We start from the raw sequence: 26,843 nt of genomic DNA on the forward strand, positions 1-26,843 counted from the left end.
CTGACATAAACAATATAAAAGGATAACTTTATTAAACATACAAATTCAAGAACATTCAAGTTTTCATTAAAATATTACAACATAAGAGAGAGCAGACCAATGGTAATGGTTTATACATACATATATAATATACTTACCAAATAGATTAGGTAGGCATACTGACCTATCAATCCTCAAAGTAAAATGAATATATGTCCCTAAGCTGTTTTTAAACTCTATGACTACTAAATGGGAAAACTGTCAGCCGATACACCCTCCCAGACTTATTTCCCATAGGAAGTTTGATATACTGTCATTACTATGTATCATTTTGGAACATAAATAATATGTAAACCTCTATCGTAGGTCCTTTTCTTCTTTGCCTACCTCATTACTGCTCTTCCCAACCCACCTAAGACTCTAGTAATTATTCTTCTCTGAGCAGGACCAGCTCAGTCAAAATAGGATATAGAGATTTGGATGGCTCTAGGCAGAGGAAAATCTCCAGTATTTTCCATTGTGTTTACTTTTTCTTTTAGCAGCTATCTAATTATATCTAAGATGGTGGGAAAAAACATATACACTCAAAAGAAAAAAGAAAAGCGCTTTACACCATCAGCCTTCACCTCGGTCCTGCAGCTTCCCCTTATCAACCACTGTATGCATTTTAATTGTAAACACACGCAATATTTATTAAAGCACCCAGAAACTTTGTGGTAAGCACCATATAAGCACCACATAATTTCCAAGGAGAATGTTTCAGATGGAGGCAGAGAAGGAAGAAAAATCAAGAGAAAACATGGCAATTCACATAAAAATGCTTTCATGAAATATTTTTTAAAAAGTAGATAAATTCAATTTTAAGTGATATTTTACCCCATGACCAACATTTTCTCACTGTTTTAGTGTTCATAAAAGGCATAATAATACTTCTGGAAAAGGAAATTATCTTCCTTACCTACAAAATTGTTAAGAGCACCAGCACCAGGTTGAGTTTCCCAAAAGTATACATAGCTCATAGCTCCAAGAATCAGTAAACTAAGTCTTCTGACTCATTTAATCCCTATCACATCCATTAATTTTAATTAATTAAAATTAAAACTGCTCCTTTTTCTGTATATGGCAGTGAAAAGTAGTCAGGGAAACTAAAGATCTGATTTTACTTGGGTTGGGTAAACTTAAAGAAGATTGTGTTGTTAGTACAAAGAACTAGTCCCGGCATTTAAAGTAATCTTAATCTGTATTTCAGAATCTGCCACCAAAGCAAATACTAAAATTTTAAAATAAATTATTCACCTTGCCCTGGCTTTTAAATGTATGGCTATTACATAGAACTCTTTTTATTCCACCTCACAATGCGTAACAGTAAACATTAAATGAAGAACCACAATTAAAAGTTCATATCTTTAAAAAACGGGTGCAACAAAGCTTCTTCTGCTGTTATTCTTGAAGCTGGATTTAGATCTAGAAGTTTATCAAGCAGGTCGTAAGCTTCATCGGGTACCTCATCCCAGCCTTCTAAATTGGTATTACACTCATCAAAATGACTCCCACAGCCATTACTGTCCCCTTTATATAATGAATTCCCTGAGTGCTGTGCTTGAGGTGTTTGGATGAGGTGAGAAGCTTTAGGGTCAGTCTTCTCTGAAACAGTTGGGTGAAGAGAAGCAGGCCTTTGTATATCACTTGTTAATTTGGGAGTGTTGGAATCTATACCCCTGAGTCTCTCACAGAGTTTTCTCAAATCTTGTGCTGGAACTTCTTTGCTACATAATATTGATTTGCCTAAAAGAAAAAAAAAATGCACATTTTATTATATTATTTAAATATATCAGAAGCCTCTCTCATGAGAAACATACAAGTCCAACCAAGTGCTTTATGGATATATACACACACAGGCTATGAGACAGAATACCACATGCTATATTTAAGTTGCTTGCACTATACAGTTAAAGGCCAAACGAGAAAGTGGGAGATATTAAGTAGAAAGCAGTGACTTAACCATGCTACACGAGACACTCACTTGACTCTGCCAACTTTTCCAGCTTCCTCTTATCCTTCTGTAATCTATCTGCAGCTCCCACCCCCAACCCCCTTCCATGCCTCTAACTACATGGCCCCTATCTTTGCCTAGGATGCCCCATACCTCTTATGTGTCCAGGACACTCCCACTTACATCACCACTCAGCTCAAGAATCACTTCTGTGAGGACTGACATCCTCACAGAGAACTGATCATTTTAAGCTTCTGTCGTATCCTGGGAAGAGTTCTATTATTAGTTTTGCTATCCTATATTACAACTGATAAAATATATGTCCCCCTACTAGACAATGAACTCTTTGAAGACAGGGGCTGACTTATTCATCTTTGAACCCCCGAAAACCCAGATAATGGCTAATACATATTAAGTGAGCAGTTAATGTCTGTTGGACTGGACAAAAAGGCATTATTAGAGACACATCATTAGAGATGCTGTTCTTGACCAACCTAACCTAAGTAATTGAGCCCTCTTCACTCCCTTCCTCCTTTTACCTTTCTCAATACTATTCATTTCTGAGTAGTGTATATTTATTTATTTTCTCTCCTTCAGTAGAATTTAAACTCTATGAGAATAGAGACTCACAATAGTATCTGGCATACATGAAGCCCCAATAAATGTTTCTCAATGAAGTAATAAACAAACCAGATCTCAGTTTTTTAAAATATAAGTATCGGCCGGGCGCGGTGGCTCACGCCTGTAATCCTAGCACTCTGGGAGGCAGAGGCGGGTGGATCGTTTGAGCTCAGGAGTTCGAGACCAGCCTGAGCAAGAGTGAGACCCCGTCTCTACTAAAAAAAATAGAAATAAATTAGCAGGACAACTAAAAATATATATATATAAAAAATTAGCCGGGCATGGTGGCACATGCCTGTAGTCCCAGCTACTCGGGAGACTGAGGCAGGAGGATCGCTTGAGCCCAGGAGTTTGAGGTTGCTGTGAGCTAGGCTGATGCCACGGCACTCTAGTCCAGGCAACAGAGTGAGACTCTGTCTCAAAATAAATTAAATAAATAAATAAAACATAAGTATCAAACATGGGCAAAAATAAGTTAACCACACAAATGGCACTCATATATTATTTTTGCCTTATATTTTCTTATTAAACAGAAATGTGGCTCTAAACAATGAGTACAACATTTAGATTCCTTTCTGGGCTATGTAGATTGTCAAAAAAACAATTAATCTGGCTCTGGATGATAAAAAGTTACCTTTACACATTTTAAGCCAACTGTTGGACTGGTATACTAAGTAAGGAAAAAATAAGGTGACAAGTAGGGAGGAAACAAATTACCACAAACTAAGTTTATTGAGGATTTAACATACCAATCCTTTTTTATTTTTAAATCGATTCTATCATTCCTATTCTCTCTAGAAAATCATAGCCAGAGGGAAATAATCATATAATTTTATTCCTTAATTTATTAGCTTGCTCTGAAGTCATGAAATAATGAACAGTATATGTTACAGCATGTCTTCAAGCTATAAAATATGCTTAAATTACTTTTTTACATGACCAAAGAGAGGGCTCATTTAAAATATTCAGGGAAAATAATTTAAAATAACACATTTGATCAAAAATATTTTGTTACAGAATACTATGTGTCAGGAATTTGTTTTAGCTCAAGGTTTTTCTTTTTAATTTATTCAACACAACTCAACAAGTAGTTAATGACAACCCACAATGGGGCCAGGTCTAAAGGTTAAGGACAGTGAGGCAGGTTACAGACAAAAGAAGTAAAGGTGCTCTCCTTGCTATTCTCAGCCAAGTCATTTCTGTAAGTCATAAAAGGGGAACACTTGTGTTTGTTGAAATTTTGAGTCTTCTGTACTCAGTCCAAAGTTATAGTAATATCTGACTGAAATAACTATAGAAGTCATACTAATAAAACTGAGATAAGTGCTATATAGTATTATTCTTTTTTTAATATGATAATTATTACAACGATAAATCTCTACAAGCTCTTGCCTGCTATTATGGCACTTGCTCTGGAGTATTTTTGTGCCAGATGTTGTACTTCCATTCTTGGCCCTGACTCTAACTTTGACTACCACTGGGGGAGATTTGAGCTCTTCAACAAAATATTCTGGTGCTAGCTGATACACTTCATGTTCATAAACTTCTCACAAAGTTATTCAATAGTAGATGAAAGTTTTCTCAATTAGTTGAGAATACACATACTCATGTTATGTTTATTACCATGTAAGAATACTATTTCCTAGATATCAATCTTGCTTTCCATTCCTAGTCATTTTTCCCTTGTATGTATTATGTCATCCTATTATCCTCAAATAAAATTTTTTTGCAATAGGTACATGGTAGGTTCAAACTATAGATTGACTATGCTGCAGAAACATATTTTCGCAAGCCTCTATTAAGATGAGGCTTTCTTCACAACTACCACTAAGTTTTTCTTGTGGATTAGATCACAGCACTGCCCCTAAGTAAGGGCAATTATTTTTGTTCTTAACCACAAGTAGTTCTTGGTCAAAATCAATTGTTTTTTCAAACTAACAAGGCTGCAGCCTTCCTAAGTTATCATATTTTTCTGAATCACATTTTCCAGGAATGAGTAGTATAGGGCAGGCATATGTGTTTCTCAAAGATTCCCAGGTAATTCTCATACACACCCCTGGTTAAGATCCACTAATTCTGGGGCTGAGCACAAGGCAGCCCAGCTACTTTTGAGGTAGGCCGATTGAAACTTTGTACCATAGGGGTACTCCATATTGCATGAGAGTAAGCTGACTCAATCACACTCACTCTTTGGAAAATATTAACTATAAGTATGCTTAGAAAATAAACACAAGGTGGGCACTTGAGTTCAGGCTGTTGGTCTCAGCAAGGCTGAGATAATTCTCAGTTGCCCTACAAAATACAATACATATCCCAGGCTTAAAGAAGAATTTATGTGGCTGAGGAGATAATTTCCCATGTCCAACAAATACTTACAAAAATACTCCATCAGTTTAAGTGTTCTATTCATTTTGCTTCTCTGCTACCCTAACCCTAAGGAATCTGACAACTAACACACATTTCTAGTCTCTTGCCTATTGTAGCCCTTATTATACTGTATTATAATTAACCGTTTACTTGTTAGTATAGACTAAGATCACTAAAGGCAAGGACATTTGAGTACCAAGTACCACAATACCAATTGTGTCTAAACACACTAAAAAAATTAAAACATACTATTAAAAATATTTACGTAATAAAAGTCAAACCACAACTAAAGGGAGTTAAGATTTTACTCCTTATTCTTTTTTTTTAAGATTAAAGTTGGACTTTAAATACTGGAGCAGTATAGTACTTTGTGTTTAATAAAATTAAATGATACATATATAGAGGAGAGGTGATAAGTTATTTTCTTATACAAATGCAATTCATTTTCAAGCGATTGAGAAATTTTCTACCTAAGATTAAAGAACTTTATAAACACTGAATATGTTTATTTATAAAGAGAATTTCATAATAATTTATTGAGTGATCTGTAGGAGATAATCAAAGTCATTTGTTTTGTTATATAAAACTGCTTACCAAAGGTTTTAGCAGCCTGGATAGTTTCCCTGGATCCCCGAATTGTCATAATTTGAGCCAAAGCAGTTAAATCATCACTTGCTTTATAAAATGGATATCGTCCACTAAGCAGAGAAAGAAATATGACACCTGCAGACCACATGTCAATTGCTGCAACACAAGACAAATTTTAAAAATAAATTCCAAATTTATAATTTTATCCTCTAAATCAATAGTTCTCAACCTTTACTATGCATTAGAATCATCTTGGGAGCCTTAAAAAATTCAAGGCCCAGGCTCGATCTCTCAGAGATTCTGACTGAATAGCTCTGGAGTAGGGCTCAGGCACTGGTATCTTTCAAAAGTTCCTCAGGCGATTTCAACCGGGATTGAGAATCCTTGATCCAACAACCTCCCACAAAATATAATGTTTTCTTTCTTAAACAATACATTGGTAAGTTTAAGAAGATATTTCATCATTAGAAAACAGTAAGTAAATGTGCAAAGAAATAAAAAATAAGATCAAAAGAAATCTAAAAATAACTATGTGGGAAAAATATCTGGATGCTCCTCAAGAATTACATACCATAATACTGAAAGTGTTTTCATTTTAATGAAAAGTAATGAACATTAGCAGCTCTTCTTCAGCTAGATGCTAACACCAATTATTGTTTTAAAAACGTTAATCTCCAGAATTCCAGCAGTTAAGATTAAGACCAGCTCAGGGTTGGGCGCGGTGGCTCACGCCTGTAATCCTAGCACTCTGGGAGGCTGAAGTGGGTGGATCACTCAAGGTCAGGAGTTTGAGACCAGCCTGAGAAAGAGCGAGACCGTCTCTACTAAAAATAGAAAGAAATTATCTGGACAACTAAAAATATATATAGAGAAAAAATTAGCCGGGCATGGTGGCGCACGCCTGTAGCCTCAGCTACTCGGGAGGATGAGGCAGGAGGATCGCTTGAGCCCAGGAGTTTGAGGTTGCTGTGAGCTAGGCTGATGCCACAGCACTCTAGCCCAGGCAACAGAGCCAGACTCTGTCTCAAAAAAAAAAAAAAAAAAAGAACGGCTCAGCTTCATGTTAAAAGCTCTTTTTTTTTTTTTCCTTTTAGGGACATCTCTCCTAATTGTTGACCTTCTAGTATCACCAATTTATTTGCTCTCTATTCCCTTGGTCACTGTATCACTTGCCTTTCTTAGTTCTCTTTGTACTTCTGCCTGCTCCTTCAATATTTTCTCTAAGACTTACGTGCTGAGGTTCCTCCAAGTTCTAACATTTTCCCTTGTATACGCTCCCTGATTGGTCCATCCAGTTCATGGCTTCAACTACCATTTATATAATGATGACACTCAACTGTATTTCTAGCTCAGCTCTTTTCCTAAGCTTCAGTCTCAACTTTTACTCCGTTGGACATCTCTATCTGGACGTCCCCCCAAAATACCTCAAACCAGTCTCACACTTCCCTGTTATAAACCAGTTACTACTCCTTTATTGTCCACCGTGGTTACCAACATATACCAAAGTCCCCTATGATAGGAATCACCATCCCACACCCAAATTCCACCTAATTACCCACCAAACTCTGCCTTTCCAATCCTTGACCTTTCTTTTCGTTCCTATTACCAATGCTGTCATTCACACTTTCATCATTTTTCACCCGGACCACTGCAGGCTGTATCTCCAAAATCTATCCTCTCTGCATATCTGCCAGAATGATCCATCTAGACTACAATATTACCATCTTTTTCTCTTGAATAATTTTCCAAAATCTACATCTACAGTTCAAGATGTTTAACAAGTGTGATTTGACTTTGTCTACCTCTTTCCAGGTTTATTTCTTACTATTCTTCAACTTGCATATTAATATTCTAGCAACACTAAACTTGTATACTTTCCTATATGACTAGACTATTTCTTGAGTTCCCTGGCTCATGACTCAAGGCTAACCTCCCACCTTAATTTACATTCTCATCCCAGAGGTCATCTCTTCCATGAATTCCCTCCCATAATCCCTTTGGGTTAGAAGAGTTAGATATCCTTTAAACACCCTGTATAGTTGTATCATCATACTCAACAGGTTATAATTATTTAAGAGTGTGTTCTTAGAGTATGAACAGATGGTCTCATTCATTTTTGTATCATTAGCAAGCACAGAACAGACACACAATGAATGAATGCATTTTTTCAAAGCCCATAATCCAAGTCAACAGCAGGTTCATCTATTCATTCAAGATGTTTCCTGGGTTCTAGCTCCATGACAACTTTTTAGATTATAGAAGATTTTTCTCTTTTCAAAATCTTTTTTTTTTTTTTTTTTTTGAGACAGGCTCTCACTCTGTTGCCCAGGCTAGAGAGTCATGTCATCATAGCTCACTTGCAACCTCAAACTCCTGGGTTCAAGTGAGTCTCCCACCTCAGCCTTCCGAGGTAGGTGGGACTACAGGTGTACACCACCACACCTGGCTAATTTTTCTGTTTTTGTTAGAGGTGGGGTCTTACTATATTGCTCAGGCTGATCTCAAACTCCTGGTCTCAAGTGATCCTCCCACCTGGGCCTCCCAAAGTGCTAGGATTATAGGCATGAGCATGGTGTTTTGCCTCAAAATTTTTTAACTGCTATTATATTGTTTATACAATAACAAAAAGTAATTTGAACCAAACACAATTATATCTGCATCACAGAAAACTTTTGAGGTATTAGGCAAACAGATAAAATTCTACAAGTCTTAAGTTAGCAAAAAACTATTAAACATGATTTTTTTCCCCACAAAGGTGATGATAACAACATTCCTGATAAAATCATCTTGTAAATAAACAAGCAAAATGTAATCTATGGAAAAAAATTGTTAAAAAAAAAAAGCAACACTAGGATTCAAACCTTTTCATAGTATTTGTAATTGAAAATTAAAAAAAAGGGAAAAAATAGGATTAAAAATTTTCATAAAAAAATAGTATTATCTCAAAAATGGAAATGTCGAACTGCTTACGTAATTTAATTAAAAGCAGAAGAACTCAAATATTAGTCATAAATAGAAAAAGATCATAAAATAAAATATATCTGGAACAATCCATTTGAATTGGGTTATGTATTTCCAGTGCAACATACCTGTAGTTTGATTGGGGCACTTTGTCAAGACTTCTGGTGCTCTGAATCCTGGTGTACCTGCCCTAGGGGCAACCTGCTGATGCCTTATGATGAAATAAGATTTCTTTAGTTATGTTAAAGTTGAACTATTTAAGTCCAAAATATAACATTTATCAATTTAGTTCACAGTAAATTTTGCCTTGATACCTATATACATAAAAGTTATTATAAAGTAAATCTAGCATGATGAACATCCTAGATTTTGCTTCTATTGGTTTTTTCTCCCTCTACTAGCTCCCTGGACTTACTCCAAGAAAGGTTTTGTGGTAACTTCTGAGCATAACAATAGGCAGTAGATACTAAAAGCCATAATAGAAAAATAGAACACAACAGGAATTTGGAGGTATAAAAATTCATTTCTGTTTGGGGTAATTAATTACTGATTTACTTATTCACTTATATATTTGAGTTAATCAGGAAAGCCTTGATGAAAGCTAAGTTTTAAAGAATGGAAGGAATTTATGAGGCAAAGAGTAGAAGACTGGAGTAACAGAAGAGCTTACTACTTGGTTCTGATTATTCCACACAGGCAGGAATAAAGAGACAAAACAGGAAAGATTATATCAGCAAGCAAAATGTACAACTCTAAGCTCCTAAAAAGGCTATTCTCCCCACCACCATACCATTTGCATTAAGAGCAAACGTATTTTCCAAAGAGCATGTCCATGTCAAATGAACAATAAATGACAATAGTTACCCTTTGCTCTTTAAGGTGGTACTGCTCTGTATCAGTGCCTATGTAGTTTACAGATCTATTAATGTGTTGTTGCCTTTCACTCACTAAATCAATTGCCCACCAAAATCAATGCAATTTCTAACCTTGTCTGGCAGCATGCTGGTGATTTTATAATACCATCAAAAGACATTACCTTGAAAGGCAAATACTGCAAACTTTATCTGTTGCATAGCAATCACAGGTCAGGCTAGCTGGGCAAGAACTGGCAGTTTTCCTCAACATACCACTATTCATAACTTTTGTAGAAATAGTCTTCTTTTTTGTTGCTAACTTTCTAGACAGTACATCCACAGTCTTTGACTGCTTCATGAGCTGTAAAAGAAAAGTCAAATTTTCTATTTTCATGACATTTAACACAATGCTCTCAAATGTTAGTATGGCAAAAAGCAATAGCAGAAGCATAACTTTAAAAACTTTAAAAACTGCTAACGTGCTGTTGGATTATAAAAAAACAGCTGTCTATTAAAATGTTTAAGACCTTCTGGGTTTTTCTGTAGAATAATAATCTTACGTTAAAATTCACTAATTAGTCCTAGTTTGGCAAATATTTGACTTATACTTTATTAGAACTTTTTTTGATATATTACAAAAGCATAAAACAGTAACATTCTAGTGTCTAACTCCATTTCAGAACTGTAAACTGCATAATTACATTGGCTAAAATTAGTTTTAATGTATTAGCTTATGCTGTCTAGCTGTTGCAAGATGTAAGTAAATTTAAAACCATCTAACATTGATGACAATTTTGTTAACTTTACAAACATCTTTATGCTATCAACTATGTGTCAGAACTATGTTTAAGTGTTGGAAGCTCACATTCTAGCAATGACAGAAAAGGTCTTAATGTTCTAAATGTTCTTCTAGGAAAACAGCAACAATAGTCAGCTAACCAAAAATGATAAAAAATTCCACCAGAAAAGTTCAGAGAAAACAAAAGTTTTGACTAAATCCTCAAAGCAATACCTCTGCCAAAACCAAACTCTACTTTTAAAAAATTGCTAATAATAAATGTTAATCCAGCAATTACCTAAATTCTCTTCAGTGTATGACTGATCATTGTACTATTAAGCTACATTACTTACTTTCATTGCAGGGCTCTCATGTGAAATGGAGCTGTGTATATTGAAATTTCTTTCTCCAAAAACAGAGCGCTGGGCAGAAAGGCCTACAGATCCCTCCTACAATACCAACAAAAACAAGGAAAATAAGGATTATATCTGTAACACTTTCTGCCAGTTGTACTCAGCCACAGTTTTGAAAGAGTTAAGTGACATGAAATAAAAACAGCTGCATTCAAGTCATTCTCAGGCACCAAAACACTTCTGTGAAAGGAGAAAGTAGTCTAGACAGAACTCAACACCCATACACAATGTTATCATAGTCCATGAATATATATAACTAAAAGAATTCAAAAACCACCTGCATGGATGTTACATTTTGCTGTGCCGCTAAAATGGAGATAGATACTTCAGAATTTTCCCCCTATAATTTCTTTCAAAAAGGACAATTTAATCTGAACTTTTTAACATGCAGGGAAAATGTATTATTTTCCATTTTTTGTCATATAATTTTGTAATACATAATGACAAAGCATTATAAATCGACGAAATAAATTTTAGTTTTGAAATAATGAGCAAAATGATTCAGTGTAAATTTTAGGAATCCAATCAACTGAACACATACAACGAACGTAAAAAAAAGTTTTTTAAATTACAAGTACTATCCCAGTATTATATCTCCCTCTATTGGTAGAAGGAGTACATTTCTCAAATAGTGTCAATACTTAAGAAATAAAAGAGGTAGAACCTTTCCATCTTTTCCTTGTTTAATCTGAATTTGTGCATTTGTGTAAGGCCTTTTAACACAAGTTTTTGTGGTAGATTGTTGATCTAGCTCCTTAGGTGCTGGGTCACTCAATGAAATCTTATTTCCCGTCATTATGTGGGATTTGTTTTGTGAACAACTTTCCTGCTGAGTGTCAGACTGGACAAATTTGAGAAGCTCTATTTTCGTATCATGGGTTCCTTGGGCCAAACCGAAGTCTACCAAGGCGTACCTAAGAAACAAAATTAAGCATTTTTACTTCTTTGTTAACAAGTAAAGCTTAGTAATACTGTAATACCTTCAAATCATCCTCATATAAATAATGGTAATTCTTTTGGGGAGCAATTAAGAATTTATAACATTTCTGAAAAAGGCAAAGAAAAATAAGCTTTCCAGACAAAGTAAGAATTTAATAGCTCACTAGGATTGAAAATTAAGGAAGATGTATCCTACAATCAATCAATCAATGGATCATTTTTGTCTTTTTTCCAATGGCCTGTGCTGATAAGGCAAAAGAGCAACATATAATATAAGCACAGTTCTTTGTTCTCTGATGGTGTCAGAGATAGCATCAGAGATAGCATCACAGCAGATAATCTCTAATTAAGCAAGTTAAAAAAAATAAAATCATGATTTTAAAATTGAATTTAATTAAAGAGAAAAGTCGTGGGTATAAAAGCCAAAAAAAGAAGTTATAGTTTTAATCTTCTTACCATACTCAATATGATCCACTATATAAAGAGCAGTATTTAAGTTATTTTCAGCTTCTAATGCCTCTATGTATATAACAAGCATTAAATATACACAGATAAAAAATAGAATGTTAGTGTTGAAACAGGAAATTAACTACCATGTGATTCAATCTCATTATTAGATAAGAAAAATGAAGCCCAGAGATAAGAGACATGTGTTAGGTTAAAAAAGATTATACTGGAGGATGGGGGGGTTGAAAAAAAAGGATTAGACTCTTTCTAAGTCCTTTTTAGCTCAGTGCCATTTCCACCAAACCATGATACATCTAATGATGTTACATTGCTTTACTAATACAATTTTATGTTCTCCTTCACTGCATTTCCCTTCTCAATTACAATGAAAATTTAAAACAGAAACAATCTGTTCATGGCTGTTGCAGTATGTACTATGTCTAAGAGAGGTGGGTTGGAGGACACAGTAGCAGATATGTAGGATAAACAAATCTAGAGATATACTGTACAGCTGCAGTTCCCAACCCCTGGGCTGTGAACTAGTACCAGTCCGTGGCCTGTTAGGAACCCAGGTTGCATAGCAGGGGAACAAAGCAGGAGGTGAGTGGTGGGTGACCAGCAAAGTTTCATATGTATTTACAGCTACTCCCCATCGTTCACATTACCACATAAATACTGCCTCTTGTCAGATCAGCGGCAGAGTTAGATTCTCATGGGAGCATGAACCCTACTGTAAACTGCACACACCAGGGATCTAGGTTGTGAGCTCCTTATGAGAATCTAACGCCTGATGATCTGAGGTAGAGCTGAGGCAGTGATGCTAGCTCTAGGGAGCAGCCGCAAATACAGATTATCGTTAGCAGAGAGGTTTGACTGCACAATAAATGTAATGTACTTGAATCATCTGGAAACCATCCTCCCTTTCCCCCACCCCCACCGTGGAAAAATTGTCTTCCATGATAACCAGTCCCTGGCACCAAAAAGGTTGGGGATTGCTGCTGTACAACATGAGGACTACAGGTAGTAAAACTGTACTATACATGACATTCATACTAAATGAATTCTTTTAACTGCTTTTGCCAGAAAAACAAATAAACAAAATGAGTAACTGAGATGATGGGTTTGTTTATTGCTTTAGTGTGCTAACCTTTTTTACTATGTATCCCATAACATCATGTTGAATAACTGAAATATAGACAATAAAAAAATTTTATTAAAAAAAAAAGAGAGAAATGGCCCAGTGCAATGGCTCATGCCTGTAATCCTAGCACTCTGGGAGGCTGAGGTGGGAGGATCACCTGAGGTCAGGAGTTTGGAACCAGCCAGAGCAAGAGCGAGACCCTGTCTCTACAAAAAATAGAAAACTTAGCAGGATGCAGTGGTGTGCACCTGTAGTCCCAGCTACTTGGGAGGCTGAGGCAGGAGGATCACTTGAGCCTAGGAGTGTGAGGTTGCAGTGAGCTATGCTGAGGCCACTGCACTCTAACCCGGGGCAACAAAGCAAGACCCTGTCTTCATAAATAAATCAATAAGAAAAGAGATAGACCCATAGCACAAATTCATTCAAGTGTAAATATTTTCTAGTAACTCTTCATACTTACTTTTTCAGGCGCCTGTTATATAAAAAATTGCTGGGCTTAACATCACGATGAACAATACCAAACTGATGAATGCGTTTCAAAGCTTTGAACAGATTAAACATATATTCCCGTACTTCTTGAAAGGAAAGAGAATTCAAAATGTCCTAAAAGGAATTTTATGAATAAGATGAGTTATGAATGAAAACTGTTTTCAATTAAATATTTAGCTAATAAAAATTCATGAAATATTAAAACCTACCAAAAAGGACTCATGCTCCAGATATGGCATAGCAATAACCACATGATCATTTTTCCTAAAGCAGTATTTAACTCCCATGACATTGTCTTGCCCCCTAGTGGAAAAAAGCACAATGAACTTTATAGGAAAGATCAAATGAACTGAAACTTTATGCCTAATTTTTTAAATGTAATTTTAGCAATATAAACATATTTGCTAGAAAACTGACTTAAAATCATCATCATAGAAGATAGTATAAACATTTAAGTGATTTGTATTAAAAAATTTTCTTTTAAAACAAAAATAGCACCAGTTATGAGCTTACTATAATTTAAACATGAGATAATTATAGTTTTAATTGGGGAAGTGGCAGAATGAGAAGGAAAGGAAATGATAAACAATAATGAACTGACATAGTAGCAGATAAGATGGTAATAGCAATAAATTTTAAAATAATAATAGCTAACATTTATTGAACATTCACTATATGCTAAGCTCTGATCTAAGCACTTCCCATCTATTAACAAATTCACTTAATCTTCACAACAACCCTTTAAAGGAGTTATTATTCCCTCCCCAGATAAAAAATTGAGACAAGAGGAAGGTAAGGAACTTCCCCAAGGTCACTAAACTCGTCAGTCATGGAGCCAGGATTTGAATCCAGGCAGTATGTATTTCAGATTTATGCTCTGAATCACACTACACTACTTCACAAAAGATGAGGAAAATAGGGTGAAGCTGATTTCCATGGTTGAGCCTAAGTAAAACAGTGTAGATACCAACAACGTAAGTAGAGAAACCAGAAAAAGAAACATCCTAAGTCTGACCTCATCATTTTGATAGAGATATCTAGATAAGAGACTAAAGTTTAGTCACTAAACTTGAGGAGTCAAATGAGAAGCCAGTAAGAATTACTTTCAGAGAAGTGATTATTAAAGTTGTGGAAATTAATAGAAAAAGGAAAACATTGAGCTTTGGAAAAAGTCTCAAGCTGGAGAGCAAAATCAGAAAGGGACACCAAGGTGACTTTTGAAGGAAGTGGGGATCAGTATGGAGGTCAAACACAATAAGGACCAAAGGAAGGCTGTCTGGCAAGGAGGAATTAACTGGTAATTTTCCAGAGACCAATTTAAGTGGAAAGGAAGAGGCAAAACAGGAGTTAAGGAGGGGAAATATGATGCATTGGAAGCAGAGCATAAAGACAATTTGCCTGATTGCATTGCAAAATCAGATGAAGACATTTTTAGCATGCACTTTTTTAAAGCACAGAGAAAGAAAAAGTGGTAGAGGGAGATATTTGAAATATGGAAAAAGGAATGATCACATTTAGAGGACTAGAATATATGCAATCATGCCTTAGAGAGGCCATCTTATCTTCTTGTCTTCTATAATGTAATAGAGGGGTTAAACAAACAAATAGGTTCATTCATTCATTCATTTGATAAATATTTAGTGGGCATTGTTATTTGCCTTTAGGGATTATAGACATTAGGGATGTAATGGTGAATAAAATTAACACAATTTCTGTCTTCATTGATTCTACTATTTAGTGGACAATACAGGTAATAAGGTGACTAATAATGACAGATTATAGCAAGGGTTTTGAAAGAAATCAAAAGGTGCTGTGACAATAAAAAAGATAGGAGAATCTAATTTAATTCAGATAAGACCTCTTTGAAGCAGTGACACTCTCATTCGGATCAGAAAGATTAAGAGTCAGTATGCAAAGACTGGGAGAGGTCTTCCCGAATGGGGAAATGATCTGGGCAGTGGCACTGATGTAAGAAAGCTCTTGAGACAAATTTGAAGAAGTAAAGAAGCTGGAGCACAGTGAAGGAGATAGGAAGACTGGCATAAGACTGAATTTTTTTTTTCGAAGTACACAGGGAAACCACTGAAAGATTTTAAGTGGTGGAACTAACATTATCCAGTTTATGTTACATGCATATACATTTTATACTTTCAAGATCCCATTCTGGCTGCTGTGTGAAGATGAAGTTAAGGGGGGAAGCCAAGAAGCAGGCTACAGTAGTAGTCCAGGCCTGGGCTGAGGTATTGGTGGAAAAAACAAAAGACACGGATGTATTTTAGATACATTCTGGACTCAGTGATGGATGTGGTTTAGGAGAGAAATGGAGAAACTAGGTTTCTGGCTTGATCAACTAGGTGGATGGTGGTGCCTTTTGTGGAAGTGGGTAGATGACAACAGTTGTTGTGATGGGTTTTTTGGGTATTTTTTGGAGGAGGAAAGTGAGTTAAAACTTAAGTTTTTGCCATATTAGGTTTGAGATACTTATCAGGTACTCAAGTGGAAATGTCAAATAGGTAGGTGAATAGATACAAATCTGCAGTTAAGATAAAAGGTCTGAGGTTAGATACATACTTTTGGGAATTGTTGCCATAAGTCACATGGAAATGTAGGATACTATGGAAGAATACAGAGAAAGAAAGCCCAAGATCAAGCACTGAGGAACTGCAACATTTACGGATGAGGTAGAAGAGGAAGAGCTGACAAAGATACTGAAAATGAAAGGCCAAAAAAAGAAGGAAGAAAACAAGGAGGGTGTGGCACTACAGAAGTCAAAAGACTAGGTTGAAAGCAATTATGTTAAATGACGCCTAGAGTCATGGTTGACTCTAACAAGTTTCAGTTTAGCATGGAGGAAAGTAGCGACAGTGAGTGCACATGTAGTGAAAGGGAGGTTTGGAAGTGAAAACAGTATTTGTAGATAATTTTTGAGAAGTCCGGCTGTGAAGGGGAGCAAAGAAATGATGGAGTAGCTGGAAGAGGAAGGGAAGTTCAGGAGGAATAAGATTCTAGATGGGGTCTACATGTCAATAGGAATGACCTAGCTGAGAGAAACTGAGGAGAAAGGCATACGAGATGATTCTGTTGTTCTAAAAAAAATATGCAATGAGATTACCAATAGCTGGGGAGACGTGAAATGTGAATTCCCCACATTTAAAAAAAAATTCTAAACTATGAAAGCCAAGGTTTATGATTTGGCAGAAAGGTTACAAAAAGAAGTGGTAAAAGAACAGGAAGTCAAGCTGAACCTCAAGGGAAATCCACTCTAAAAGAATTACTATAAATTTAACTAATTATTGCAAGGGTAGAGGAAAAGTACCAGCAAATGGCACACACTTGACTGAAAAATGTGTATGATTCATGTACAATCTCATTATCCCTCTTAAGCATCTACTTTAAAATCTTATAAATTATATACAATTAATAGTACAATTAAAATATCTTTAAATTGCCTACCCAGCTACTGTTAGGCACTGAAGTTCAGCTGCAATTCTTATAGGATGACTTGTTGGAATTAAGTGTTTTAGAGCAATCTTCTCTTCAGGTCCTACTCGTAACTGTGCTGTGGCCAAATAAACAGAGCTGAAAGTGCCTGTAAAACAATTTATTATATTTTTCAATTATTTCGTTTTTAAAAATGTTAGTGAAACAATGCTAAAATAGATTATCAAACTGTTTTAATGGTATAATAGGTTATATTTATTATTTATTCCTTCTTTCCAGGGGAAAAAAGAAAAGCTGTTATTATAAATAGTAATATAACCACGATCTTAATATTTAAAGAAGTGATACATTTTTCAATAAGAAATAGTAATGAAAACCAAGATTACACAAAGAAAACAGGAGGAAAATAAAACTTGTAAAAATAATAAAGTATATCCCCAAAGTACCTTCTCCAATTTTGTCCTTAATCTTAAACAAATTACCAAGCTGTGGTACAGCTTCATAAAGCTTCTCAATATCTTTTTTAATGCCTATCAGGGAAACAAGAATTTACAGTTATTATCAATGAGAGTATATTTTATAGTTTCCTAAACAAAAAAACTCAATGAAATAAATTCTAAAATATTAGTAATTAATTACAAATAAAAGTTTGAATAATCTTAAAATGACAATTAAAATTCCATCAAGTTGCTATAATTCACACACACCTCTTGAACAGACAAAAATGACAGTCCCAGAATTACACACGGCAAATTTCTACCACACTGGAATTACATACTAATGGATTCATTGTTATTGCACAGACTACAACACAATGAAGAAGCTAAACTTAAAAATAACTAAATATTTTGTGCTGTGATCACGAGATGGCATGACAAGGACACAATGCCCTTGAAAACTATTTCCTTCCCACAAAGATACAAAATCTTATAGGCTTGGAAAAGTTTTATTAATATATAATACTCACAGTATTCACTCAGAGAGGAGGCCTAAAGCTCGCAAGCATGTTAAAAATATTTTTAAAAATTTGTCCGAATTACTAGTACCCTCTAACCTTGATAGCAGATAAATTGTTACTTTTAAATAAATAAACATAAGCTCTTTATGAAAACATACATGGCTAACATAAGGGGAGGCAATAACACAAAATCCAATAAACTACTGGATACAAAAGAGTACTACGGGCCGGGCATGGTGACTCACGCCTGTAATCCTAGCACTCTGGGAGGCCGAGGCAGGTGGATCACTCAAGGTCAGGAGTTCGAGACCAGCCTGAGCAAGAGCAAGACCTCGTCTCTACTAAAAATAGAAAGAAATTATCTGGACAACTAAAAATATATATAGAGAAAAAATTAGCCGGGCATGGTGGCGCATGCCTGTAGTCCCAGCTACTCGGGAGGCTGAGGCAGGAGGATCCCTTGAGCCCAGGAGTTTGAGGTTGCTGTGAGCTAGGCTGACGCCACGGCACTCTAGCCTGGGCAACAGAGTGAGACTCTGTCTCAAAAAAAAAAAAGGTGTACTACATAAAAGTCTTCAGATTTTATTACAGTATCTAGGCCAAGCATCAGCTACTTTAAGTTATTATAATAATATTCTGCACAGCACAGCAGTTTAAGACATTTTCAAATCACTTTCACATCCATTATCTTTTCAGATTGTCACAATAGTACTGTGATATTGGCAGAACAGGAATTATTATCTTGATTTTTCAGGGAAGTTAAATAATTTGCCTAATTTCACAGAGGTATTGCTGATGTCTATAGAACTCATTTATTTAACAAACACTTAAAAAATGCTCAGCAATGGGCATATAAAAAATGAATAAATTTGGTGTAGCCACTGGGAGCTTAGGTCTAGTAGAGGAGACAGATGTTATCACACGTAATACAAGATGATAATTGTAATAAAGGAATGCATATATTATTAGGTTGGGGCAGGGGGAGATGAACACTTCCAAAGGTGCCAGGAAGCCTTCAGGGTTCAGGGGACAGCTAAGCTATATTCTGAAGCATTCACCAAATAGCACAAATATAAAAAGACATTTTAGGAAGAAGGAACTATGTATGCAAAGACATGGAAAAGGAAAAAGGCACAGATGATGCAGGAGGGGGAGAGGGCAGACAAATAATGAAATACAACGTGGCTGAGGAGGGGAAAAGTAGAGAATGCAAATGAAAGCCATGGAAAGTTTTTAAGCAGGACAAAGGACAAATAGACAATGGAAATGGACTTGAAGGGCAAGAGAAACATGAAGAGCTGGAGACCAAATAAGAAGCCGAGAAGATCTATTACAGTGTTCTTTCCATTATATCAACCCATCTAAGGAAATGGGAGGAACTTCTAACTTAAATTACCCTCACCTTCCCATCTGTTTCACAGGTGGACTATAAACCTTCATGGTTGGCTTTTTTGTTTGTTTGTTTGTTTTTTTGTTTGTCTTGCTCTGTCACCTGGACTAGAATACAGTGGCATGATCATAGTTCACTGCAACCTCAAAGTCCTGGACTCAAGTGATCCTCCTGGCTCAGCCTCCAGAGTAGCTAGGACCACAGGTACCTGCTACCATGCTTGACTAATTTTTTATTTTCCATAGAGAAGCAGGTCTCGCTATGTTGCCCAGGCTGGTCTCTAACTCCTGGCCTCAAGTGATTCTCCGGCCTGGGCTTCCCAAAGCTAGGATTAGAGGTATGAGACACTACCCCAGGTCTTCACGGATTTCAATTCAAGAGGCAATATAACATAGCAATTATGTGTGCCAGTTTGAAGACTGGAAGGGGAGGTTAAGTTAGAATCTTGGCTCCACTATTCACCAGCCAGTATGACTCTAAATCTTAGTTTTCTCCAACTACAGAAAAGGGATAATAATAGTACCCAGGCCATTTAGATATTGTGAGGATTAAATGAAATATATATAAGTAAAGCTTATAAAACAATGCCAGGCACATAGTAAATATTAAATAAATGACAGTGGTAACTTATTGTTGTAGTTACTGTTATTAACACTATTTCTTTAGGGCTTTTGCTCTCATCAGTCCTCTGCCTGAAATGCTCTTCCCTTGTAACTTCATGGGTTTGCTAATTGTCACAGCCCCCTCTGACATCCTACTTAAATTAGCATTCTTCCCATTACCCTATTTATTGTCTTCAGAGACTTATCCACTATAAAATTATCCTGTTTACTTATTTGTTCACTGTCTGCCCTCTTCCACTAGAATATAAACTCCATCAATACAGGTTTCCTGTCTGTATAATTCACCATGCTATATTATACTTAGCTCCTAGTTAGAACAGTACCTGGAACATTTGTTGAATAAATAATTACTATCATAATGGGCATCCAGAGACAGTTGGTAAAAAAAAAAGCAAAAGTTCTGAAGTCACAACAGAATAAAGCAAAAGACAATATCAACTACCTCACTATCAGCTATGACACTACTTCGCTCTAAAGCCAAAATCAAGGCCCAGGGGGAAAAAGTTGGCTTTCTAGCAGTCTACAGTTGCCATAGTCAATTATAATTTTTCCTTATGAGTGTCAATTCCAAACAGCTTCAAATTCCACAGTGTCACAAGGAAGGCACCATGAAGGGGTACTAATGGTTTGTTCAATTTGATATTACATTTCTTTGTCTCTAAGACAATTTTAACTCTGGAATTGGGATGCATGTTACAATTGTTGTCAGCCAGCATTAGAACTTACAGAATAGGTGTCAGTGACTTGAAGAAAAATCAGAGAAACATTCCTTTAACCCTTAAGAGCCAAATGGCTGTACGGAGGAGCAGTGGAGGTGGTGAAGCATGTAGGCTAGCTCCACATACTTGGGGTCTTCTTTTATTTTTTTTGAGACAGAGTCTCACTCTCTTGCCTGGGCTAGAGTGCCGTGGGGTCAGCCTAGCTCACAAAAACTTCAAACTCCTGGGCTCAAGAGATCCTACTGCCTCAGCCTCCCAGGTAGCTGGGACTACAGGCACGCACCACCGTGCCCGGTTAATTTTTTCTATTTTTAGTTGTTTGGCTAATTTCTTTCTATTTATAGTAGAGACAGGGTCTCGCTCTTGCTCAGGCTGGTCTCAAACTCCTGAGCTCAAGCAATCCTCCCGCCTCGGCCTCCCAGAGTGCTAGGCTTGGGCTCTTCTTAATAGCCCATTAACAATGGCTTTTTATTTTTTATTGGATTCTTCAAAGAAATACTGCATCGCTAATGTATTCAGAACAATATCATAAGGGGAAAACCGGGTATCAATGAATCTAAGTGCAAAAAGTGATTCTAAAGAGAAAGACCTGAAATGTTTATTTTCCTTTTTATTTACATACCAGAGGTATACAATTATTTGCCTAATGAGGTCTAAAATAATTCTTTCAATAAGTATAAAACAAAACAAATTCTAGAAGATAAGAAAGCACTATGTCATAGTGTAACTGGCATTTCTGAAAAGTACATAAAATAATGGTGCATCTTATAATCAATGGTGTTTAGATATGATGAAATATTTTAAGAACCCTGTTTGTAGTTGTTTTATTACTAATTGTATTCAAGTGTTTGTGTGCATATTTTGTTTTGTGTATGTGATTAATAATACTGAAAGCTTTGTAGTAGGATGATATAGTCATGCTGTCCACTAGTTCCATGTAGCTATTTAAACAAATTAAAATTAAAAATTATTTTCCTCAGTTACACTAACCACATGTGACAGTACAGAAACATTTCCATTATCACAGAAAGTTTTATTGGACAGTGTTAATACAGAGGACCCTAGAATCTAAAGATCTGGATTCAACTCTTGTCACAAACTATCAATTTCTTAACTTGTAAAACAAAGGGGTTGGATTAGACAAACTTTACCTTCCAACTGTAAGTCTATGGTTTTCCTATGAGCTCCACACTTGGGACTTTACCTAAGCATGAGTTAGTAGTTAGTAGTAGAGATACTGGTTTACTGTTAGAAATCACCAGAAAGAAAATATACGTAATGAGAAAACGCTGTAATGCACAAGCCATGTGAATGACTATGTAAGAATAATGTGCTTCTACACCGCTACTCACATCCTATGTACTTACCCATTTTTAAAAAACTCAAAATATGTTTAAGGTTTCCTGTCAATACAGAACAACTTCGATATTTTTAAACAGCAGTAAAATTTCCTAGAACCAAAGTGAATGCAATACCCTCAATTTCTGAAGTGGGAAATGAGAGCAGAGAGCACAAAAGAGCATTCATGTCACAAGTTGGACAACTCTGTTAAAGACACAGACAAATGAATACAACACTTTGAGGACTGGGGGAAGACCCTGAAAAGTCCATACCATGCTAAAAATTTATCTAAATGCCCATATTTTATACACGAGGGTCTAGGCTTCTATTTTGAAATTTTAAGTAAATTTTATTTTCTGCTACATAATATATATTAAAGTTGGCTTTAATATAGCAATAGCCCCCTTAACTACATTCCCTGCTTTTGTCCTTCCTGGCCCATAGTCTATTTGCAACACTGCAAGCAGTCAGAGTTATCCTGTTAAAGCTAAGTTACCCTGTCATCATTTTGCTCAAACTCTCTAATGGTTTCACATTTCATTCCATATAAAAGCCAAAGAACACTCCTTCTCTTTACAATCTCTCTTTGACTTTACTCCAATTACCCCCCTCTCCCCCATTCTAGCCACAATGACCTCTTCGCTATTCCAGAATGGTAGGCACACTCTCACCTCAGGGCCTTTGTAGTTGCTGTTTCCTCTGCCTGAAGTGCTCTTCCCCAAATATCTGCATAGCTCACTCCTTCACCACCTAGAAGTCTTAGCTCAAATGTTACCTCACTGAAGTCTTCTCTGACCAACTATACTTATTAAAATCAATCTCCTTCCCTGATACTTCCTATCTCCCTTTCCCTTCTGCATTATTTTCACAACAGTAATCACTTTTGAACATAATATTTCTTTTGTTTATTGTCTCTTTCCACTAGTTTGAGGGTGTTGATTTCTGTTTTACAAATTGATTTACTCCTAGCACCTAGAAAAGTATGTGCACATAAGAGATGCTTAGTAAGTGTTCATCATATAAATGAAGTTTTCAATATCTTATCACGGAGTAAAACTGACACTCCAGGAATACAGTCAAATTTATTTTGGGGCCTCATGTACTGTTTGATTTATACCTCCTCTAACTAGGGGATCATAAAATTTAGCTCAAACTGGTACACTCTTGAGAGTGAAAGGGAGTACCAACAATTACATTGTGACAACAGGTGTAAACTGGATCTGTCCTAGTCAAACTAAGACAGTACCTATAACCCCATTTTAGAAGCATGGGCTAAGGGCATCCATGTAACACATAGAAAGCCCGCCTTTCCATACAGATCAACAGTGTGGAGAAGATATTTAGTATATATTAATAACTAGTTTGTACTTCATTCTTTCACTGAACAGATCTTTCTCACTTACTAAACTTGGCATATATTAGATACTTTAAAAAAAAAGCCTGCTGAAACAATGAAAGAATAAACATTTGACCAATATTATGTCAGTTTGTGCACTGCAGTATTTTTCTTAATAGGAAAAAATGGAAAATGACCTAAAGGTCCAATAATAAAAAGTAATTAAATTATAGCATACTATATAATGGAACTTAAATCAAGTTGTAGAAAATTCAACTACATGAGAAATGTTTAAGATATATATTAAGCAAAAAATGGAGATTAGAAATGAGTGAAGATCCAGATTTAGTTTTTTAAAAATGTATCTAATTATGCATAGGAAGACTAAAGAAATATAACAAAATGTCAACGGTGGCAATATTTGAATAGTGGGAAAATACTTTATTTTGGCTTTCTATACTTCCTAAATTTTCTTCAATAAGCATGTATAATTTATATTAGAAAAATGTTATAAAAATCTGACAAACATCTCAAAACAAAATGCCAGGCTATTCATCCACTAAGTATTTTACTTTATATTCTAACATTAAATCATTCATTCAAATATTTTCAAGCACCTACTGTGTGCTGGACACTGTTAGGTTCTGGGAATGCAAAGATATATCAAAAACATGACTGACTTTCCCAATTAGATCAAAAGACAGTGATGTGCCTGGACCTCATCAGCTTTACTCCTTACTGAAATAATGTTTTTTACATAAACTTAGTTTTTATTAAGGGTCATATAAAAAAAGAACTATATGAGTAAAGTTTCAGCATGTTTTATAAATTATCATAGACATTATTTATAATGTTGTCCAATGTTCTGTTACATAAAGGCTATATAATACTTTTGAAATTTGGAATAAAATTCACTCCACTCTTAATTTCCCAGCAGATTTTCAGAATATTAGAATAGTAGCATTCTCCTGAACATAATGCTAGAGTCATCTATTCACACTCCACTTAAGGCACAAATATGTCAGAAACTATAAGAGATACTACCTTCAAGGAGCTTATAGTATAAACTGAAGAGTCAAAACACACAGTGCTATACAATACAAGAATAATACAATGACTGTGTTATTGTATTATGTGTCCAATGACTAATAAGGGAAAGCTAAACTGTGAAAACTAGGTAATTGTAAGAAAAATGGAAGGGAAGAGGAACAGCATCCATGTAACTGGATGAAAGTGGTATTTTAAGATTATTCTATTCTAGCTGTTCTTTGGAAGAGTAAATTTAAAAAAAAAAGATTACTCTAATAGCAGTGTACAGACGAACTGGAGGATGGAAAAGAAGTGAAAGCAGACAGTTTAGGTAAGAAACTTTGTAATTCAGTAACAAAGTGTAAGGAAATTAATTAATGTGGTGGAAAATGGGAATGGAAAGAAGATGCAATGCCATACATATTAAGAGGAAGATAAAGTTTGGTGACTGGATATGGGGAGTAAATAAAAAGCAAAAGCTGAAGATAACTCTAAAGTTTTAAGTATAGGTAAATGGGATAACAGTGGCTTTCATCAAAGTAAAAGTACGTGATGTCATATTTTTCTAGGGTGAGGTTAAAGTATTTTGTAGTGTATAAACTACATATCGTGGACGAAAGTTCAAAATTAATATCTTTTGGACAAGCACAAAATTCACTTAGGACAAAGATGGAAAAGAAGATTTAGCTACTTTTTAGGGGAAAAAACCACAGTCAACTGGAACTATTCTATTTAACAAACATTTATTAAGTGCCTACTAAGTCCCAGGCCCTATGCTAGAGCAGGAATGAAGATACACATTTTAGTGTACAAGAGCAGGTATTGCTTGACCCTTTCCTCCTCACCTCAAACAACACCTCATGATGTACACTGAGAGATGGTGCTTTATTATTGCTACAAACATTTCATTTATTTTTGTCAGTGAATTCTGCTTTTGAATATTTAAGTAAAGATTCTTTCAGGGTCCACTTCTAAATCCAAATTTAATGATAAGTAAAGATAAGAACATAGGTCTAGAAGAAGACAAATTCCAGGGTGGGCATCAACAAACTTTTGTGTTCTTAGACAGTCATTAATATTTCTGCCTTAGCAACTTCGCCTGTACAACAAGGTTGAATTACGATCCTCCTAAATGCAATTCGATCCCAAATCTAGATCTTACCAAGCTTTGTAAAATGCTTCTATATAAACATACAACTCACTTTAAAGATTCAATCAGTTATTTTTTTTAAAGCAATCGAAAACACAGAATTGCTGCCTGTACATCTTTGAAACCGTACATCTTTGGAATCAAACACATACCTGTAAGTTTAAAATTCGGCTCGTATTTTTTCACAGAGCCATCAGCCTGAAACAGGTCACCCGGGGGAGAAAAAGCCATTGGCTCATCCATCTGAATTCCCAAAGACGCCTCCACCACAAAACAACTGGGATGCAAAATAAGGGGTCACGTCCACAGGGGGAGCAAAGCAGCTGTGAAAATTACAATACTGGAGAAGTTGAGATCAGTTACTAAACCAAGCACTAAAAGATGCCACTGTCCTCAAAGGGGAAAACATTTTACAACGCACCATGTGTCTAAAAGCCCAAAAAAAGGAAAATTGTGGTCATTTCTAAGGAATTTCATTTACTTTACTTTCACCTTCTAGAATACCGGCAGGGAGCTGAAGGGAAAATTTCCCGTTGAGGGAGCCTCCTCAGCAGCCGGTGGCGGTGGGAAGTGGGGTTGGGGGCTGCTGCCGCGCACCAGCCTGCTGGACAGGGCGGGGTAGGGGGCAGTTTGACCCGAAGAAAAGGACTGAGAGGGGAAATCGTTTGACCACTGGAAGCGAGCGTCAGGAAGCTCGCCCGAGGCCCCACCCAAGTTACTGGAGAACTGACACGACACTGGCCACGAGCGCCGGGCGGAAAAGAGGAGGGAATGAATGGGAACCATGCGGGGAGCGCGGGCCGCGAGCTCGGCTGGGAAGGACCTTCTTCCTCAGACCGCGACCCAACCGGATGCTTAGTGCGCAAGCGCGCGACTTTCCCGCCGCAGGTCGAGGGATCGAAAGGGGCGGAGGACGGAAGGGGAACGGAACTGCACTGCGACAAAACCGAAGTCACGATCCAGAATTCGCTTCTAATCCCTCACAATCCCGCGCCATGGAACAAACCGTTGGAAACTCACGGTTTAAGAGAGTACGACTTCTGTGGCTCCCCAGATGCCTGGGTCGCCGCCTCCAAGAGCTCCCCGCCTAGCGAGTCGACCAAGTGCGCCTGCGCAACTCTTCCCGCCGCGCCGGTTCTAGTTGCTCATGCGCACTATGAAGGCCTCGGCGACGCGACTCCGCCACTGGGCGCTTGCGCAAGACCGTTGGGTTTCTTCCCCGGGGCCTTCGCGAACTAAAAGAGCGGTTGCAGAAATAAAGCCTTGGGATAATCCTTTCCTAAAAA

General features: G+C 36.4%; 1 protein-coding gene across 1 annotated transcript; it reads right to left on the reverse strand.

Annotated features, from left to right (window-relative positions):
* Positions 1-1,369: 1,369 nt before the first annotated feature.
* On the reverse strand, positions 1,370-26,596 carry CDC7 (cell division cycle 7). Its single transcript, XM_012661018.1, has 12 exons — positions 26,578-26,596; positions 25,710-25,834; positions 17,458-17,541; positions 17,024-17,159; positions 13,780-13,873; positions 13,542-13,684; positions 11,219-11,468; positions 10,495-10,590; positions 9,546-9,724; positions 8,638-8,720; positions 5,555-5,704; positions 1,370-1,764 (listed from the first exon to the last, which is right to left on the reverse strand). Exons 2-12 carry the CDS (start codon positions 25,798-25,800, stop codon positions 1,370-1,372), a joined length of 1,701 nt encoding a protein of 566 aa, XP_012516472.1. The 5' UTR covers positions 25,801-25,834; positions 26,578-26,596.
* Positions 26,597-26,843: the final 247 nt, after the last annotated feature.

The sequence above is a fragment of the Propithecus coquereli genome, unplaced genomic scaffold, assembly GCF_000956105.1.
Source record: "Propithecus coquereli isolate 6110/MARCELLA unplaced genomic scaffold, Pcoq_1.0 Scaffold7, whole genome shotgun sequence".
Classification (NCBI taxonomy): Eukaryota; Metazoa; Chordata; class Mammalia; order Primates; family Indriidae; genus Propithecus; species Propithecus coquereli.